Here is a 16,346-nt window from a genome sequence, read left to right on the forward strand (position 1 = left end):
GATTTAGTTCACATTGTGGTAAGTTAATATACTATATTCATATCAGATATTCATGCATTTGCATGTACTTGCAAGAAATGGTAATACAAGATTAAAGATTCTTTAATAAAAGAAAGTAAAATCACAAAAATACTGAACTCTGAGGAACATGAGGAAAATTCAAAACAGAAAGTCCCTAATCAAAGGGCAAAATCAAAGGATAAAACACATCAAACAAATGGACAACAACTGTCATATTCATGACTTGGTTCAGGCATTTCTAAATGTAGAAAATGGGGGATTGAACCTTGAACCTGGTTTTAAAGTGCTTAATTAAACCTCTCACCTGTACGACAATCGCATCAAATCTAATAATATTGATATAAATGATGCGTGAACAAAACAAACAGAAACAACAGGTAAAAATGTCACAAATCAAGGTAATACGTCTAATTGGGTATGTCACAATCGTGAAAAGGGAACGGGATTGTTGTTACGACATAATGAATATAACCGATATTATCTATATATATAGCAGATATTCCATAACGGTCAACCAACTGGTGATGGCATAAAATTTACAAAGTGATTATCTCAGCCTCCTAAAGTGTTACTATTGACCGTATTGGGAAGCTGAAATCATATTCTTTATCGTAAGGTTTTGTTTTCAACCGACCCTTACAGTCAATTTTTAGTTATAAATCTTTATCAAGGGCTCTAGTTGATATAAAAAATAAGTGCAAAAGCTGCAATTTATAGCATGATCCACAATCAGACAGGGTTATTATCATAATACCATTTTTATGAATAAAATGAAATCAATGTCATTTTAGATACTATGTTTTTTGAATGAGTTAAGCTGTTAAGTTTTAGCTCACCTGGCCCAGATCAAGTTTGAATTTAGATGGCATCACTTTTATTGTTCTTGAATTGTGCCCTTTTTTAAATGAAAAGATGCTGAATTTTTCATTTCTCTAACTTAAGTTTGCCTCAACCAACACTTAACCACAATGCTTATTACCACAAAATAGTAACCAGATCAAGTATGAATTTGGGTGGCGTCACTCGTACCCTTCTAGAGTTATGCCCTTAACAAATGGAAAAAATGATGTTTATTCCTTTTAGTTCCCTTTTCTTATGTTTAAAAAAATTGCCCCAAACGGGTTTACCAACTCGCCCCACTTTTTAGAAATTAGCCTCACTTGTGAAAAGGGTAAAATCCTGTTAATTTGTATACTTGTAAGCTTAATTGTATAGCAATTGAAAAAAACCTGTTAATACACCTTCTCACTATTTGTCCGCCATTACAAGATATCACACAGGTTCCCGTAAAATTTTAAAGTGCTTAATTAAACCTCTCACCTGTACGACAATCGCATCAAATCTAATAATATTGATATAAATGATGCGTGAACAAAACAAACAGAAACAACAGGTAAAAATGTCACAAATCAAGGTAATACGTCTAATTGGGTATGTCACAATCGTGAAAAGGGAACGGGATTGTTGTTACGACATAATGAATATAACCGATATTATCTATATATATAGCAGATATTCCATAACGGTCAACCAACTGGTGATGGCATAAAATTTACAAAGTGATTATCTCAGCCTCCTAAAGTGTTACTATTGACCGTATTGGGAAGCTGAAATCATATTCTTTATCGTAAGGTTTTGTTTTCAACCGACCCTTACAGTCAATTTTTAGTTATAAATCTTTATCAAGGGCTCTAGTTGATATAAAAAATAAGTGCAAAAGCTGCAATTTATAGCATGATCCACAATCAGACAGGGTTATTATCATAATACCATTTTTATGAATAAAATGAAATCAATGTCATTTTAGATACTATGTTTTTTGAATGAGTTAAGCTGTTAAGTTTTAGCTCACCTGGCCCAGATCAAGTTTGAATTTAGATGGCATCACTTTTATTGTTCTTGAATTGTGCCCTTTTTTAAATGAAAAGATGCTGAATTTTTCATTTCTCTAACTTAAGTTTGCCTCAACCAACACTTAACCACAATGCTTATTACCACAAAATAGTAACCAGATCAAGTATGAATTTGGGTGGCGTCACTCGTACCCTTCTAGAGTTATGCCCTTAACAAATGGAAAAAATGATGTTTATTCCTTTTAGTTCCCTTTTCTTATGTTTACCTCAGTCAAAGTGTTTTGAAACTTTAACACAATGCTTATTACACACACAAAAAGCAAGTTTAAATTTGTGAAGCGTAAGTTTTACTGTTCTTGAGTGATGTCCTGTTAGAATGTCATATGCAGGGGCATCATCTGTGTCCTATGGACACATTCCCCATTTATTTTAGTATGAAAAACAGGCAATGACCTAACTGGGCCAATCAATATAAATAAATGCTTACCAGAGACAATCAGTTAAATAAATTATGACAAACACATTTCATACAAGGTGGATAGATTTGTTGAAATAAAAAAAAATAATGATTCTTCTTTTTACAGGACTTTTTAACTTCTAACTTGTTGTTGTACATGTTGTAACAGAGGTTCTTGATAAAATTTAAAGCTGACCTAAGTAGCTGTTTTGAAGTTCAGATTTATTTGCAACTAATGTAATTGACATTGTGGTGAGTTTATCATGTTTATATATATATTTATGTACTGAAGTAAAAAGTGTTTCCCCAAGGCATGTTTATATAAAAAAGCAGTTGTGGTATGATTACAAATGAGACAACCATCCACAAGAGACTAAATGACACAGAAATTAACAACTATAGGTCACTGTATGGCCTTCAACAATGTGCAAAGTCCATACCACAAAATCAGCTATAAAAGGCCCCTAAATGACAATGTAAAACAAACAAACGAGAAAACTAATAGCCGAATCTATGAACAAAAAATGAATGAAAAACATAAATGTAACACATAAACAAACGACAACCACTGTATTACAGGCTCATAACTTGGGACAGGCACAGATGCCATGCCCTTTTTCTGTCCAAATAAATGACCCAATGCCCCCACTTTTCATTTCTTTGGATGACGCCATGGTCTGGTAAATGAATGACTACAAGAAAATTGAAGAAAGTAAATAATAATGTAGAGGTATAAAGTCCAGAATTGGCTTGGATGTGCCTCTCTTTTTATTCTTATTAACTATTTTTACTTGATGATATTTGTATCGATATCATAATTCTACTCAATCTGGATTGAACAATGAAAAGATTGATTCATATGTTTTGATTTTGACAAGACGTCATTTGTGAAAAGATTTTAAACTGACCCTTTGACTAATTTCCCTATAATGCATTGAAAAATAGTAAACCAGAAGTAAATATTTTCTTTGTGTAAGCCTCTATAATTAGGAGCACCCCCATCTTGAGTTCTACCTTTTTAGAAAAAAATATCCAACACATGTACAGCACATATAAATAATCAATAAAAGTGTCATCATGCCATATTTGCATACTCCTTTTTTATAAAAATACAGGCAGAAAAATTAAAAACGTCATGAAACTTTGGTGAATTGTTTATCTATCATTTGTGTCTATTGAAGTAATTTTTGTTTCGAAATTTAAAAATTTTATATTCTAAATATTGGAGTAAATAAATTCAATTCTTTTTTTTATAATCTATACGCTTTAGTGCAAAAAGTTCTCTTATTGTCACTTTAACGTAATAAACTTGTTTGACATTAATTGTATATGTTTCTTATTTTGTAGACAATGCCACGCAAAGGTAGAAAAAATTATGATTCTAAAAGAAAAGAAAAAAGGGACAAACTGAGAGAGCAGAGATTGAAGCAGGCTGGTGAACTGAACCTCATTTGCAGAAATAATCAGAGCGTCACCTCTCTAAACTGTCCAAAACAAGATCAGAGCGGCAACTCTATAAACTGTCCTATACAATTAGATCAGAGCGTCAACTCTATAAACTGTCCTATAATACCAGATCAGAGCGTCAACTCTATAAACTGTCCTATACAATCAGATCAGAGCGTCAACTATATAAACTGTCCTATACAATCAGATCAGAGCGTCAACTCTATAAACTGTCCTTTACAATCAGATCAGAGCGTCAACTCTATAAACTGTCCTATACAATCAGATCAGAGCGTCAACTCTATAAACTGTCCTATACAATCAGATCAGAGCGTCAACTCTATAAACTGTCCTATACAATCAGATCAGAGCGTCAACTCTATAAACTGTCCTATACAATCAGATCAGAGCGTCAACTCTATAAACTCTCCTATACAATCAGATCAGAGCGTCAACTCTATAAACTCTCCTATACAATTAGATCAGAGCGTCAACTCTATAAACTGTCCTATACAATCAGATCAGAGCGTCAACTCTATAAACTCTCCTATACAATTAGATCAGAGCGTCAACTCTATAAACTCTCCTATACAATTAGATCAGAGTGTCAACTCTATAAACTGTCCTATACAATTAGATCAGAGCGTCAACTCTATAAACTATGTAAACTGTCCTATTAAACAAGATCAGAGTGTCAACTCTATAAACTATGTAAACTGTCCTATACAATCAGATCAGAGTGTCAACTCTATAAACTATGTAAACTGTCCTATTAAACAAGATCAGAGTGTCAACTCTATAAACTATGTAAACTGTCCTATACAATCAGATCAGAGCGTCAACTCTATAAACTGTCCTTTAATACAAGATCAGAGCGTCAACTCTATAAACTGTCCAAATATTACTGAATTCTTTAAATATAATGGGTTAACAAAATCAAAAGAATCTATCAAATTGAAACAATCAATCAGATCGAAAAAATCAATCAATGAAATGAAATCTACTAAATCATTTATTTTAAACAAATCAATCAAATTAAGGCAATCATTGAAATCAACAATGAGATCAAATTTGTTTTCTGAATCTGTTAAAGTAAATCTGGATTATGAAGCAATGGATTTAAACATGGATTCTGAAGCAATTGATTTAAACATGGATTCTGAAGCAATGGATTTAAACATGGATTCTGAAGCAATGGATTTAAACATGGATTCTGTAGCAATGGATTTAAACATGGATTCTGAAGCAATGGATTTAAACATGGATTCTGAAGCATTGAATTTAAATATGGATTCTGAATCAGTTGAAATAAGTTTGGATTTTCAAGCAACTAAATCTAATACGTTTTCTGAATTACTTAAATCAAATGTGAAATATAACGGAACATGTGAACTGGAAAAATCTAATTTGTATGATTCAATCGAAGCTGATCCAGATTATAGAAATACTTTCAGCGACACTAAAATGAAACAAATACACATGCAGAAAAACAAAAGATTTAAAGAATTTGTAGATAAAAGCATGATTGTAGAAACTGACAATACACAACTTGATTGTAATGGTAATTTTATTATAGACTTTGAACAAGAGAATAATGGGTTAAAGCTGTATAGTCACAAGAACAAAGGTACAATAACCGAAAACAGTATAGAGGTTAGCCATGTTAGAAGATCAGTTGATAGAAATTTTGTAGTCCAAGGTAGTTTTCACCAAGGAGATATCCGATTTGGAATTAACAGTGGGAAACAATGTGTTGCAAACTGTTTATCAGCTCTTGCTCACAGTAAATTTAAAAGTTTAAAGGATTGGGATCAGATGTATATAGATAATGTTTTGATCAAGGGAAACCAAATATACAGCAATATCCATGGTGACAATGTTCATCTCCTTGTATCAGACCTACCTGGAATGATAGAAATGTCAGGAAAATTACTGAAAATATCAAGAAAAGAATCAATAACAGCTGTCATTGATAACTATGGAACTTTAGATTTTAGTGAATTTGGAAACTCTTTGCCTTTAGACCAAGCTTTACAAGAATCTCTAATTGACTATGATGCTTGCTTTATATGTGCATATGATACAACATTCTTAGCCTTGAAACACAATCAAGATTTACTTTTGTTTGATTCCCATGCACGAAACAAGTTTGGCTTACAGGACAGTGATGGTAAAAGTTTACTTTTAAAATTAAACAATCTAGATCATCTTTATCAATATTGTTGCAACATGATGGCTGGATCAAGCCAAAATCAATGGTATGAGGTAACAGGAGTCAGTATTTGTATTGAAAACTGCACTGACAGTAATGAACTTTTAGAAAGTTATAACCAAGCTAGCACCAGCAACACTCAAATTTCAGAAAATCCAAAAAAGGAAAACAAAAGCAGCCATGAGATAATCAAAACTCCAGAAATTTTAATTATGAATTACCACATTTCACCAGAAAAATTCATAACTAACATAAGCTGTAAAGAAAGTATTGTCACTGAGAAAAATAAAGTAGTACACATTGATGAGGGTATTACAGATAATGAATCTGATGTTGAAATTTTGTCAACAATAAATAATTGTTATGATTTCAAACCTCTGAAAACAGATTCAAAGAGGAAGCTCTGTATTATCGCCAAGATACCAACCAAGACAATATCCAAAAAGATTACACCAAACATACATAACATGGGACCACCATCTGCTACAAAGACTATCACAGGTGATGGTAATTGTCTTTTTAGAGCCATTTCATATGCAATATCTAATAGACAAGAATTCTTTGGAAATGTAAGAAAGGTAATAGTTGATCATTTGATGACAAATACAGAAATATTCAGGTCATTTTTACAGCCACGTTTTATAACGGTAGAACAACATATACAAACACTGAAAATGAAAGAAAAACATGTATGGGGAACTGAACTGGAAATATTAGCTTGTGCTGACCTTCTTAAAACAGACATTTATACTTTTTATAATGGTACATGGATTAAGTATTCTTCATCTCAAATAAACAGCAATAATTGTGTTAATGATCAGGCAATTTATCTTCAACATAAAGGAGATATAAATCATTATGAAGTCGTCACAAATGTTACTCAAAAATCACTCTCTCCAAATCCATTACAATATAGACAAAGTAATGCAGAAAAGTATCAAGTTGATAGAAAATCTGAGGTCACTTCTAAGAAAATGAAAGTTGATGAAAACCAGACAACTGGCTCGATTTACAATTTGGGCGACTGCAATACTGAATCAAAAGGTTTATCTAAAGCTGAAAAAGAAAGGATCAAGTACTGGACAGATGACACATTTAGAGCTAGAAAAACTAATACATTAAAAAGAAAATACTGGGAGAATGAAGGAATACGTTCCAAAAAATTATGTTTAGGCATTAAAAAATACAAAGAAAATGAGACATACAGATTGAATTTAATACAAGCAGGTATTCAAAAATATCAAGACGATGAAGAATACAGGGATGCTTTAATAGAATCAGGAATTTATAAGTATCAAGAAGACAGGGGTTACAAAGATGCTTTAATACAATCAGGAATTAATAAATATAAGGAAGACCAGGTTTACAGAGATGCTTTAATACAATCAGGAATTCAAAAATATCAAGAAGATCCTGAGTACAGAGAAACTTTGAAACAAGCTAGTATAGAAAAGTATAAATCAGATGATAAGCACAAGGAACATGTTAAACAAACAAGTATACACAAGTATAAAGCAGATGAAAATCACAAGGAACATGTAAAAAAAGCAAGTATACAAAAGTATAAAGAGGACGAAAGTCACAAGGAACATGTGAAACAAGCCAGTATACAAAAGTATAAAAAAGACGAAAGTCATAAGGAACATGTGAAACAAGCAAGTATACAAAAGTATAAAGAAGACGAAAGTCACAAGGAACATGTAAAACAAACAAGTATACACAAGTATAAAGCAGATGAAAGTCACAAGGAACATGTAAAAAAAGCAAGTATTCAAAAGTATAAAGAAGACGAAAGTCACAAGGAACATGTGAAACAAGCCAGTATACAAAAGTATAAAAAAGACGAAAGTCACAAGAAACATGTAAAACAAGCAAGTATACAAAAGTATGCAGATGATGATGCACACAAAATTAAGATTAAACAACAAACATCAGTACGTCGTAAAAATCTTCAATTAGAAAACAAGCAAATAACTGAGGTAATAAGAAAATTTAAAGATGAAGTTAACAAAGGTCCAGAATGTGTTTGTGCTTGTTGTTTGAGGCTTTTTTTTGAAAAACAAGTACAGATTTGCAAAAAGGATTATTACGATAATTCTATATTTGATTTAGTTACAACAGATAAATACCAACACAAATGTACAGATGATTGCAAGACAAATTGTGCTTTTGAAGGAACATGTAGAACAAGTTTGTGGATCTGTTATACTTGTCATCGTAAAATGTTGAAAGGTAAAATACCTGCTGATTCCTTTTCAAATAGTCTATTACTAGAAAATGTTCCAGTAGAGTTAAAACAGCTTAATTCAATTGAGCAACAACTTATTGCCCAGAACATTCCTTTTATGAAAATAATGGCTTTACCAAAAGGAGGACAAAAAGGTGTTCATGGACCTGTAGTGTGTGTGCCATCTGATTTGAAAAAAGTAACTTCCACATTACCCAGATCTGAAAATGAAAGTCTATTACTGAAAGTTAAGTTAAAGAGAAAGCTAAGCTACAAAGGATATGACAAATATCAATTTGTAAGACCAAACCATTTAGAGCAAGCTCTTTTGTATTTAAAAGATCAAAACATATGGTATAAAGATGTGGCTATCAACAATGAATGGATTAATCCAATTCCTGAATTAAATGATGATCAAGTAGAAAAGGATGAATCTGAATCTGATCATACTGAGCTAGTGAGGGAAAATAAAAAAGAGGAAGAAAAAACTAAAACAACGTCCTCTACAACAGGCAATGAAAAAGAAATTGAAAGCGAACCTGTTAGCTACATTGATGATAGATTACGTGGTGTTCAGTTAGATACTTGTTTACAACCTGCTGATATTGGACAAGAGGCTTTAGATTTATGCTTTGACCAAGTTTTTAACCTTGCTCCAGCAGAAAATAACAGTCCTCTTAGTGTTCTCCAAGAATCAGGAATTGAAGCTAAAACTTTTCCTGTACATTTTCCAACAGGAAAAAATACATTTGATGAAATCCGTAATGAAAAACTGACCATTGGAAGGTACTTTAATCTTCGATTGATGAGTGTTGAAAACAGGTTTGCAAGGGATACATCCTACATATTTTTCAGTCAATATTTAACAGAACTCAACAGTGTGATTTCAAATGTACAGATATCTCTCAGAAAAGAATGCCCTTTTTCTAAAGAGGGAAAGAAAGTTACTGGAGAAATGCTGTGCAATAAGGAAACCTTGAAAGAGCTGTTTAAAAAAGATGAAGCTATTAAGTATTTAAAACCTATTAGAGGAACTCCCCCATACTGGCAAAGTTCACAGAAAGATATATTTGCAATGATCAGACAGTTAGGTGTGCCAACATTCTTCTGTTCTTTTTCATCAGCAGACTTCAGATGGTCAGAAATTGTTAATACAATATTAAAACAACAGGGTGACATGAGAAATACGGAAAATATGACATGGGATGAAAAATGTAAAGTTCTTTGTAGCAATCCTGTTACAGCAGCAAGAATGTTTAATCATAGATTTAATACATTTCTAAAGGATGTTATCATGTCAGAAGCTGAACCAATAGGGAAAATAATTGACTATTTTTACAGAGTTGAGTTTCAACAAAGAGGTTCTCCTCACACCCATTGTTTGATTTGGGTAGAAAATGCTCCAAAATATGGTGAAGATGACAATGAAGAAGTTATGAGTTTTATTGACAAGTATGTTACATGTGAGATACCAGATGAAAATGTAGATAAAGAATTACATGACATTGTTATGGAAGTACACCAACACAGCAAAAATCATTCAAAAACCTGTAAGAAAAAAGGAACAGTATGTCGTTTTAATTTTCCAAGACCTCCTTCAACTAAAACATTCATCTCTGAACCAAGTAAACCAGATAATGAAAATAAAAAGGACGAAAAAGTAGCAAAAGAAATATTGTCTGGCTTGTGGACAGTTATAAAAGAGCATGAAGATAAAAACTTAGATGTATCTGAAATTTTCAAAAAGACAGGTCTTACTCAAGAAAGCTTTGAAAAGTATTTTCGTTTCATCACCAATCGAAACACAGTAGTTCTTAAACGTGAGCCAAATGAAATTTACACCAACCAGTATAATCCACATCTTTTAAGGGCTTGGAATGCAAACATGGACATACAATATATTTTGGATGCATTTTCCTGTGTTGTATACATTATAAGTTACATAAGTAAATCTGAGCGAGAACTAGGATTACTCCTCCAACAAACCAAAAATGAAGCTGAAGAAGGAAATTTAAATGCACAACAGACTATGAAAAAAATTGGAACTTCATACTTACACCATAGAGAGGTTAGTGCACAAGAAGCTGTTTTTAGAGTTACTGGATTAAGATTAAGAGAATGTTCTAGAAAAGTAGAATTTATACCTGTTGGTGAAAATCCATGTAGAATGAGCATACCTCTGAAAGACCTAGAGAAACAACAAAGTTATAAATCTTCCAACAGAAAAAGGAGTAATAGTGACAGTGCAGATGAAAATGATGATGAAAATAAAATATGGATGAACAATTTAGTTGATAGGTATAAAGGTAGACCACACATTGATATGTTTATTAAAATGTGCCTTGCAAGGTTCGGTTCTGAATACAGTGTGTTAGGAGAGTCACAGTTACCCCAGAAAATTAATGAAGAAACAACCTTCAAACTTGATGGCAACCTAGGACATATTAGAAAGCGCACAAGAACCTCACCGGCAGTTATCAAATATCCACGTTTCTCACAGGAAACTTCACCTGAGAAATACTTCCAAAGCATTTTGCAACTCTTTTTACCATACAGGCATGATGAACAGTTAAAACCTCCACTATTTGATACATATGAAAATTTCTTCACTTGTGGTAGAGTTAAGTTTCCAGGGGATAATACTTTGACTTCTGTAAAGGAATTTGTTATCAAAAACATGGCAGATTTTGTGAAAACTGGTCAAGAGTTAGAGGACGCAGAAAATCAATTGCATGAAATAGATCCAAAAGAAGATGCATGGTGTGAATTATGTCCAGAATCAGAACTGAACAGAAGAGAATGTATTGATGAAGGGAAAGTAACAAGTGTGATTGAAGAAGATTTGTCAGAAGCAACAATACCCGATTTGAATAATGAAAAGAGCTCATCATCTGTTGGAACTAATCTGCTGTCAGTTGCCCTCACAAAAAATGAAATTATCCCAAGACTCAGAAGTTTGAATGTGAAGCAGAGACAAATTCTCTATAAAGTGAGAGATTGGTGCATTCAGAAAGCAAATGGAAAAACACCAAAGCCTTTACATGTATTCATTACAGGAGGAGCTGGAACGGGTAAAAGTCACTTGATCAAGTGTATACAATATGAAGCAACTAGAATTTTAGCACAAACTTCAGAGAATCCAGATGATCTCACAGTTCTATTAACAGCTCCAACTGGAACAGCTGCATTTAACATCCACGGATTGACAATTCACAGTGCTCTCGGCATTTTCAAATCACTTTCACCTGACCACGCAACTCTAAGTGAAGACAAAATTAATTCGCTCCGAACTAAGTTAGAAAACTTACAGATCTTGATTATTGATGAAATTTCAATGGTCAACAAAAAGTTGTTGTTTTTCGTTCATGAGAGACTCAGACAAGTGAAAAAAAGACCAGACAATTGTTTATTTGGAGGTGTCTCAGTAATTGCAGTTGGTGATTTTTATCAGTTACCACCTGTTAGAACAAAAAGGGTAGACAAATTGTATGTAGATGATCCCTCGAATCCTTCAAATCAGTTATGGAATGGTTTGTTTGAAATTGCTGAATTAGACGAAATAATGCGTCAACGTGAGGATGGTTTGTTTGCAAAACTATTAAACAGACTGCGTGTAAAGCAGAAAAATGAAAGTTTGTCATACTCTGATAAAGATACTTTAAAACAATGTATTGGTGATGGTCCTGATGAAGTGTTACACATATACTCAACAAATGCAGAGGTTGATACTTTTAACAAGGAGATGATTTTGAAATTGTGTACAGAATCAAAATTAATTGAAGCAGAAGACTATGAAAAAAACAAAACATCAGGAAAATTGACCCTAAAAAAAATCCATTGTACAAAGTCAGATGTCTGTCTTCCAATATCTATTCTTTTAGCTGAGGGAGCAAGAGTAATGCTTATCAAGAATGAGGACACAGCAGATGGTTTAGTAAATGGAGTAATGGGAACAGTAATTTCTATCAAAGACTACTCACCTAATTCACTCCCAAGTGCCATATTTGTTCTCTTTGACAATGAAAGAGTTGGAAAAAATGCAAAGTTACAAAAAATCATCTGCGGAAAACGCTGTGTTGGATTAAAGCCTTCAAGTGAAGACATTCCTTTAAGTACCTGTGTACGTAAACAGTTCCCATTGAAACTAGCCTGGGCTTGCACTATTCATAAAGTTCAAGGGTTGACAGTTGAAGAATGTGTTGTTGATTTGAATAAATGTTTCACTTATGGTCAAGCATATGTTGCCCTTAGCAGAGTTACCTCGAAATCAGGTCTTCATATTAAAAGCATAGTAACGGAAAAACTTGACAAGAAAATTTTCTGTGATCCCGATATTGTAAAGGGTGTTTCAGAAATGACAAGATTTTTACCTGAAGTTGAGAATGAAAGAGAGGAACATACAGATATTGTCCAGATAATGTATCACAATATTCAAGGTTTGCAGACCCATGCAGAAGATCTTAAACAAAATCCAGACTTTATGGGTGTCGATTACATTTGTCTTACTGAAACCTGGGCTGATCAGGAATTTGCTTGCTTTGAAATGATTGGATATGATGGTTTTCATTTGCCGCGATCTCAAGCTTTTGAAAATGACGATTCTTACTATTCATCTTTAAAGGATATGCAGCATGGTGGTGTGTGTGTATTTTATAAACATTCATCAGAAACTGAACTATGCAACTTGGCCTCAAACTTAGAATGTATAGTTTTCAAGATAACAACTGAAAATATTTTTGTTGCTACGATCTACAGAACTCAGAAGTATAATGTTGGAAATTTTTTGGAGAATTTGGCAACATTAATCTGTAAGTTGCAAGAATTATCAGAAAAAATTGTAATTATTGGCGATTTTAATCAAGATATTTTAAAAGGATGTTAAACTTCATGCAATCAAAAGGTTTCAACCAGCTTGTCAATGGTCCAACAACAGAGGGTGGTACACTTATTGATCATGTGTATGTCAGAGGATGTCCTGATATATCAGTTGCAATAATTCCCACATATTACAGCTACCATGAGGCACTTAGAATAGTACTTAAAAGTTGAAGACTCAACACAGATTTGTATATGAAGATGTTCAAGGAAAAACAGTTTGTTTTAATTTCGATTTTGAATATTAAAAAAAGTAATTTTAATTTTGATTTCAAACACAGAAAAAATGTAAAAATAATGCCTCCTAAAGTCCAACCCTTCGTCCCCGTCGTAGGAGGCGGATATCAGCACTTGCGCATGATTAAGTGCTGATAACAAACAGGGCCCTGGCAAGTCTCGGTGAACAGTGTTTGGTCTTGCTGAATATTTGCAACGGCATGTTTAGCAAACAACAATCAGTCTAGGTGTTTCTATTAATTTATTTAATTTTTTTTTCATAATGTTGTGTTTAAGTCTCACCTTTACCATCAATGAATCAAATTTGAGGATTCAAAAATTGTGGTAACATTGAATAATGATATTAAGCATCAGCATATCATGTTTTTAAATGGAAAAAAGTGTTAATGAATATTTTTTTTTCAGAATAAAAATCAACATTCCCGAGACAGTTTTTCTTAGCATTGAGAAGAGAGATTTAAATCTCAATTGTTTTAGCTCTTGTGCATTGTTTTATATATAAAATTGCAAATGCCATGAGGTGAAATAGTTGATAATGATAAGTCAGCAAAGAAAAAAAATGTGGATCTGGTGTTTTTAGAGAAAATTGTTAGTTGTGACAGATTTTTTAAATTTAAGCTGAAAAGGTACGTAGACATTAACTAGGAGTAATTGCCACTTTTATATCTAGTATTAACTGTATGTTAATATAACTAATTAACAATCTTTAGTAGAGACTTAGTCTTTTGATTTGAGGCCCATTTTTCATGATCTTGAAATTGTGGTCAAGGTTTAAGTTTGATTTGACGTTCCTGATTTTGACCTTTGCTTTAACTTTAAATTTCTGCATGATAAAACTATAGAAATTTGTGTTGTAAGCCATATGATCTTGAAAAACTATTGGAAATAAATTTGGTAAACAAAGTGGCTACTTTTTTACTTATATGCCGAAAAGTAAATATTTTGAAATTCAGAATGCCCAAAGCTATCAGTTAGCACTGAAAATTACATTTCTAAATGAGGTTTGCTGTTTTTAACATTCATATATATCTTATTGGGTGGAAAGACCTTCAATTGTTCTCTGAACAATTGGTTTTTAATTATTATTAGGTCTTTCCACTTTTCCGTGGAAAGACCTATTGAATTTGTTCTGATTATTATTATTTTTTTTTTTTTTTTCTTCCGCCTAAATTTTTTTCTTGCGTAGTATTGATGTTTCAAAAGATGTCGCTTAGATATTTGGAATATGATGTCGTATAGTTTATACGCTTTCAAAATTTACAACTGCGTAACAAAATACTTTACGTTGTAAGAGTTATCTCCCCAAACACTGTTATTCTTGTGGCCACTACTCCTTCGCAACCGTAAAAGATTACGACAAATTTATTTTACCAAATTGCTCGTTACGTCTTCAGGATTAGAATATTGATTTGGACCGAAGCTATGCGGAGACTCCATATGAGAGTTATTTCCCCTTATGCATTTGATATAAGTGATATGCGTTTCTTACTGGTAAACCATCAGTGATATAGGCCTAGGGTCTTTAGATTTGAGGTCCTTGGTCTAAAAAAATGAAAATAAGGTCAAGGTCAAAGGTCAAGGTCATATTCTAAATTTTGATTTTGGCTTATTTTCTCTTATTTTCATTAACTTTATTAGATTTCGACAATTTTTTTTACTAAATTGTTGATTGCGACATGTCGTAACTTATGAATTTTGATTGGAAGGGTGCGTAGACAATAAATGGGAGTTTTTGCCCATCATATATTTAGAATTATGCGTTAAGTGATATTACTCATGAACCATACATAATACAGACCTAGGGTCTTTTGATTTGGGATCCTTGGTTTATGACCTTGAAATTGAGGTCAAGGTCATAGGTTAATTGGACGTTCTAGATTTTGACCTTTGCTCGAAATTCATATTTTTATATCATAAAGCCATAGCAACTGACATTTTCAACTGAATCTTAATATTTTCATATCAAAATAGATCCTTATTGGTTGAAAGACCTTCAATTGTTCTTTGAACAATTGGTTTTTAATTAGGTCTTTCCACCTTTCCGTGGAAAGACCTATTGTATTTGTTCTGATTATTATTATTATTTTTTTTTTTTTTCTTCCGCCTAAATTTTTTTCTTGCGTAGTATTGATGTTTCAAAAGACGTCGCTTAGATATTTGGAATATGATGTTGTATAGTTTATAAGCTTTAAAATTTTACAACTGCGTAACAAAATACTTTACGTTGTAAGAGTTATCTCCCCAAACACTGTTTTTCTTGTGGCCACTACTCCTTCGCAACCGTAAAAGATTACGACAAATTTATTTTACCAAATTGCTCGTTATATCTAAAGGATTAGGATATTCATTTGGACCGAAGCTTTACGGAGACTCCATATGAGAGTTATTCCCCCTTTTCCATTGAATTAAGTGATATGCATTTCTAAATGGTAAACCATAAGTGATAGAGACCTAGGTTCTTCAGATTTGAGGTCCTTGGTCCAAAAAAATGAAAATGAGGTCAAGGTCAAAGGTCAAGGTCATATTCTAAATTTTGATTTTGGCTTATTTTCTCTTATTTTCAACAACCATGAATGATATTGACAAATTCTTTTTACTAAATTGTGAGTTGTGACATGTTGTTACTTATAAATTTTGGTTGGAAGGGTGCGTAAACAATAAATGAGAGTTTTTGGTCATCTTATGTTTTAAATCATGCCTATAGTGATATAACTAATTAACCATACATATTACAGACCTAGGGTCTTTTTGTTTGAGGTCCTTGGTTGCTGACCTTGAAATAGAGGTCAAGGTCAAAGGTTAATAGGACGTTCTAGATTTTGACCTTTGCTTTAAATTCATATTTATACATTATAAAGTCATAGGAACTGACATTTTAGATTGATTTTTAATATTTTGATAATTAAATAGATCTTTACTTGTGGAAAGACCTTCAATTGTTCTTTGAACAATTGGTTTTTAATTATTTTTTTTTTTCTTCCGCCTAAATTTTTTTCTTGCGTAGTATTGATGTTTCAA

At 32.5% G+C, this 16,346-nt stretch overlaps 1 protein-coding gene across 1 annotated transcript; it reads left to right on the forward strand.

Moving 5' to 3' along the window:
* The first annotated feature begins 1,420 nt into the window (after positions 1-1,420).
* On the forward strand, positions 1,421-13,098 carry LOC134687882 (uncharacterized). The gene is made up of 4 exons (XM_063548341.1): positions 1,421-1,435; positions 3,679-4,564; positions 4,871-7,648; positions 8,102-13,098. The coding sequence occupies exons 1-4, from the start codon at positions 1,421-1,423 to the stop codon at positions 13,096-13,098; spliced, it is 8,676 nt and encodes a 2,891-aa protein (XP_063404411.1).
* Positions 13,099-16,346: the final 3,248 nt, after the last annotated feature.

Source organism: Mytilus trossulus, chromosome 10 (genome assembly GCF_036588685.1).
Source record: "Mytilus trossulus isolate FHL-02 chromosome 10, PNRI_Mtr1.1.1.hap1, whole genome shotgun sequence".
Lineage (NCBI taxonomy): Eukaryota > Metazoa > Mollusca > Bivalvia > Mytilida > Mytilidae > Mytilus > Mytilus trossulus.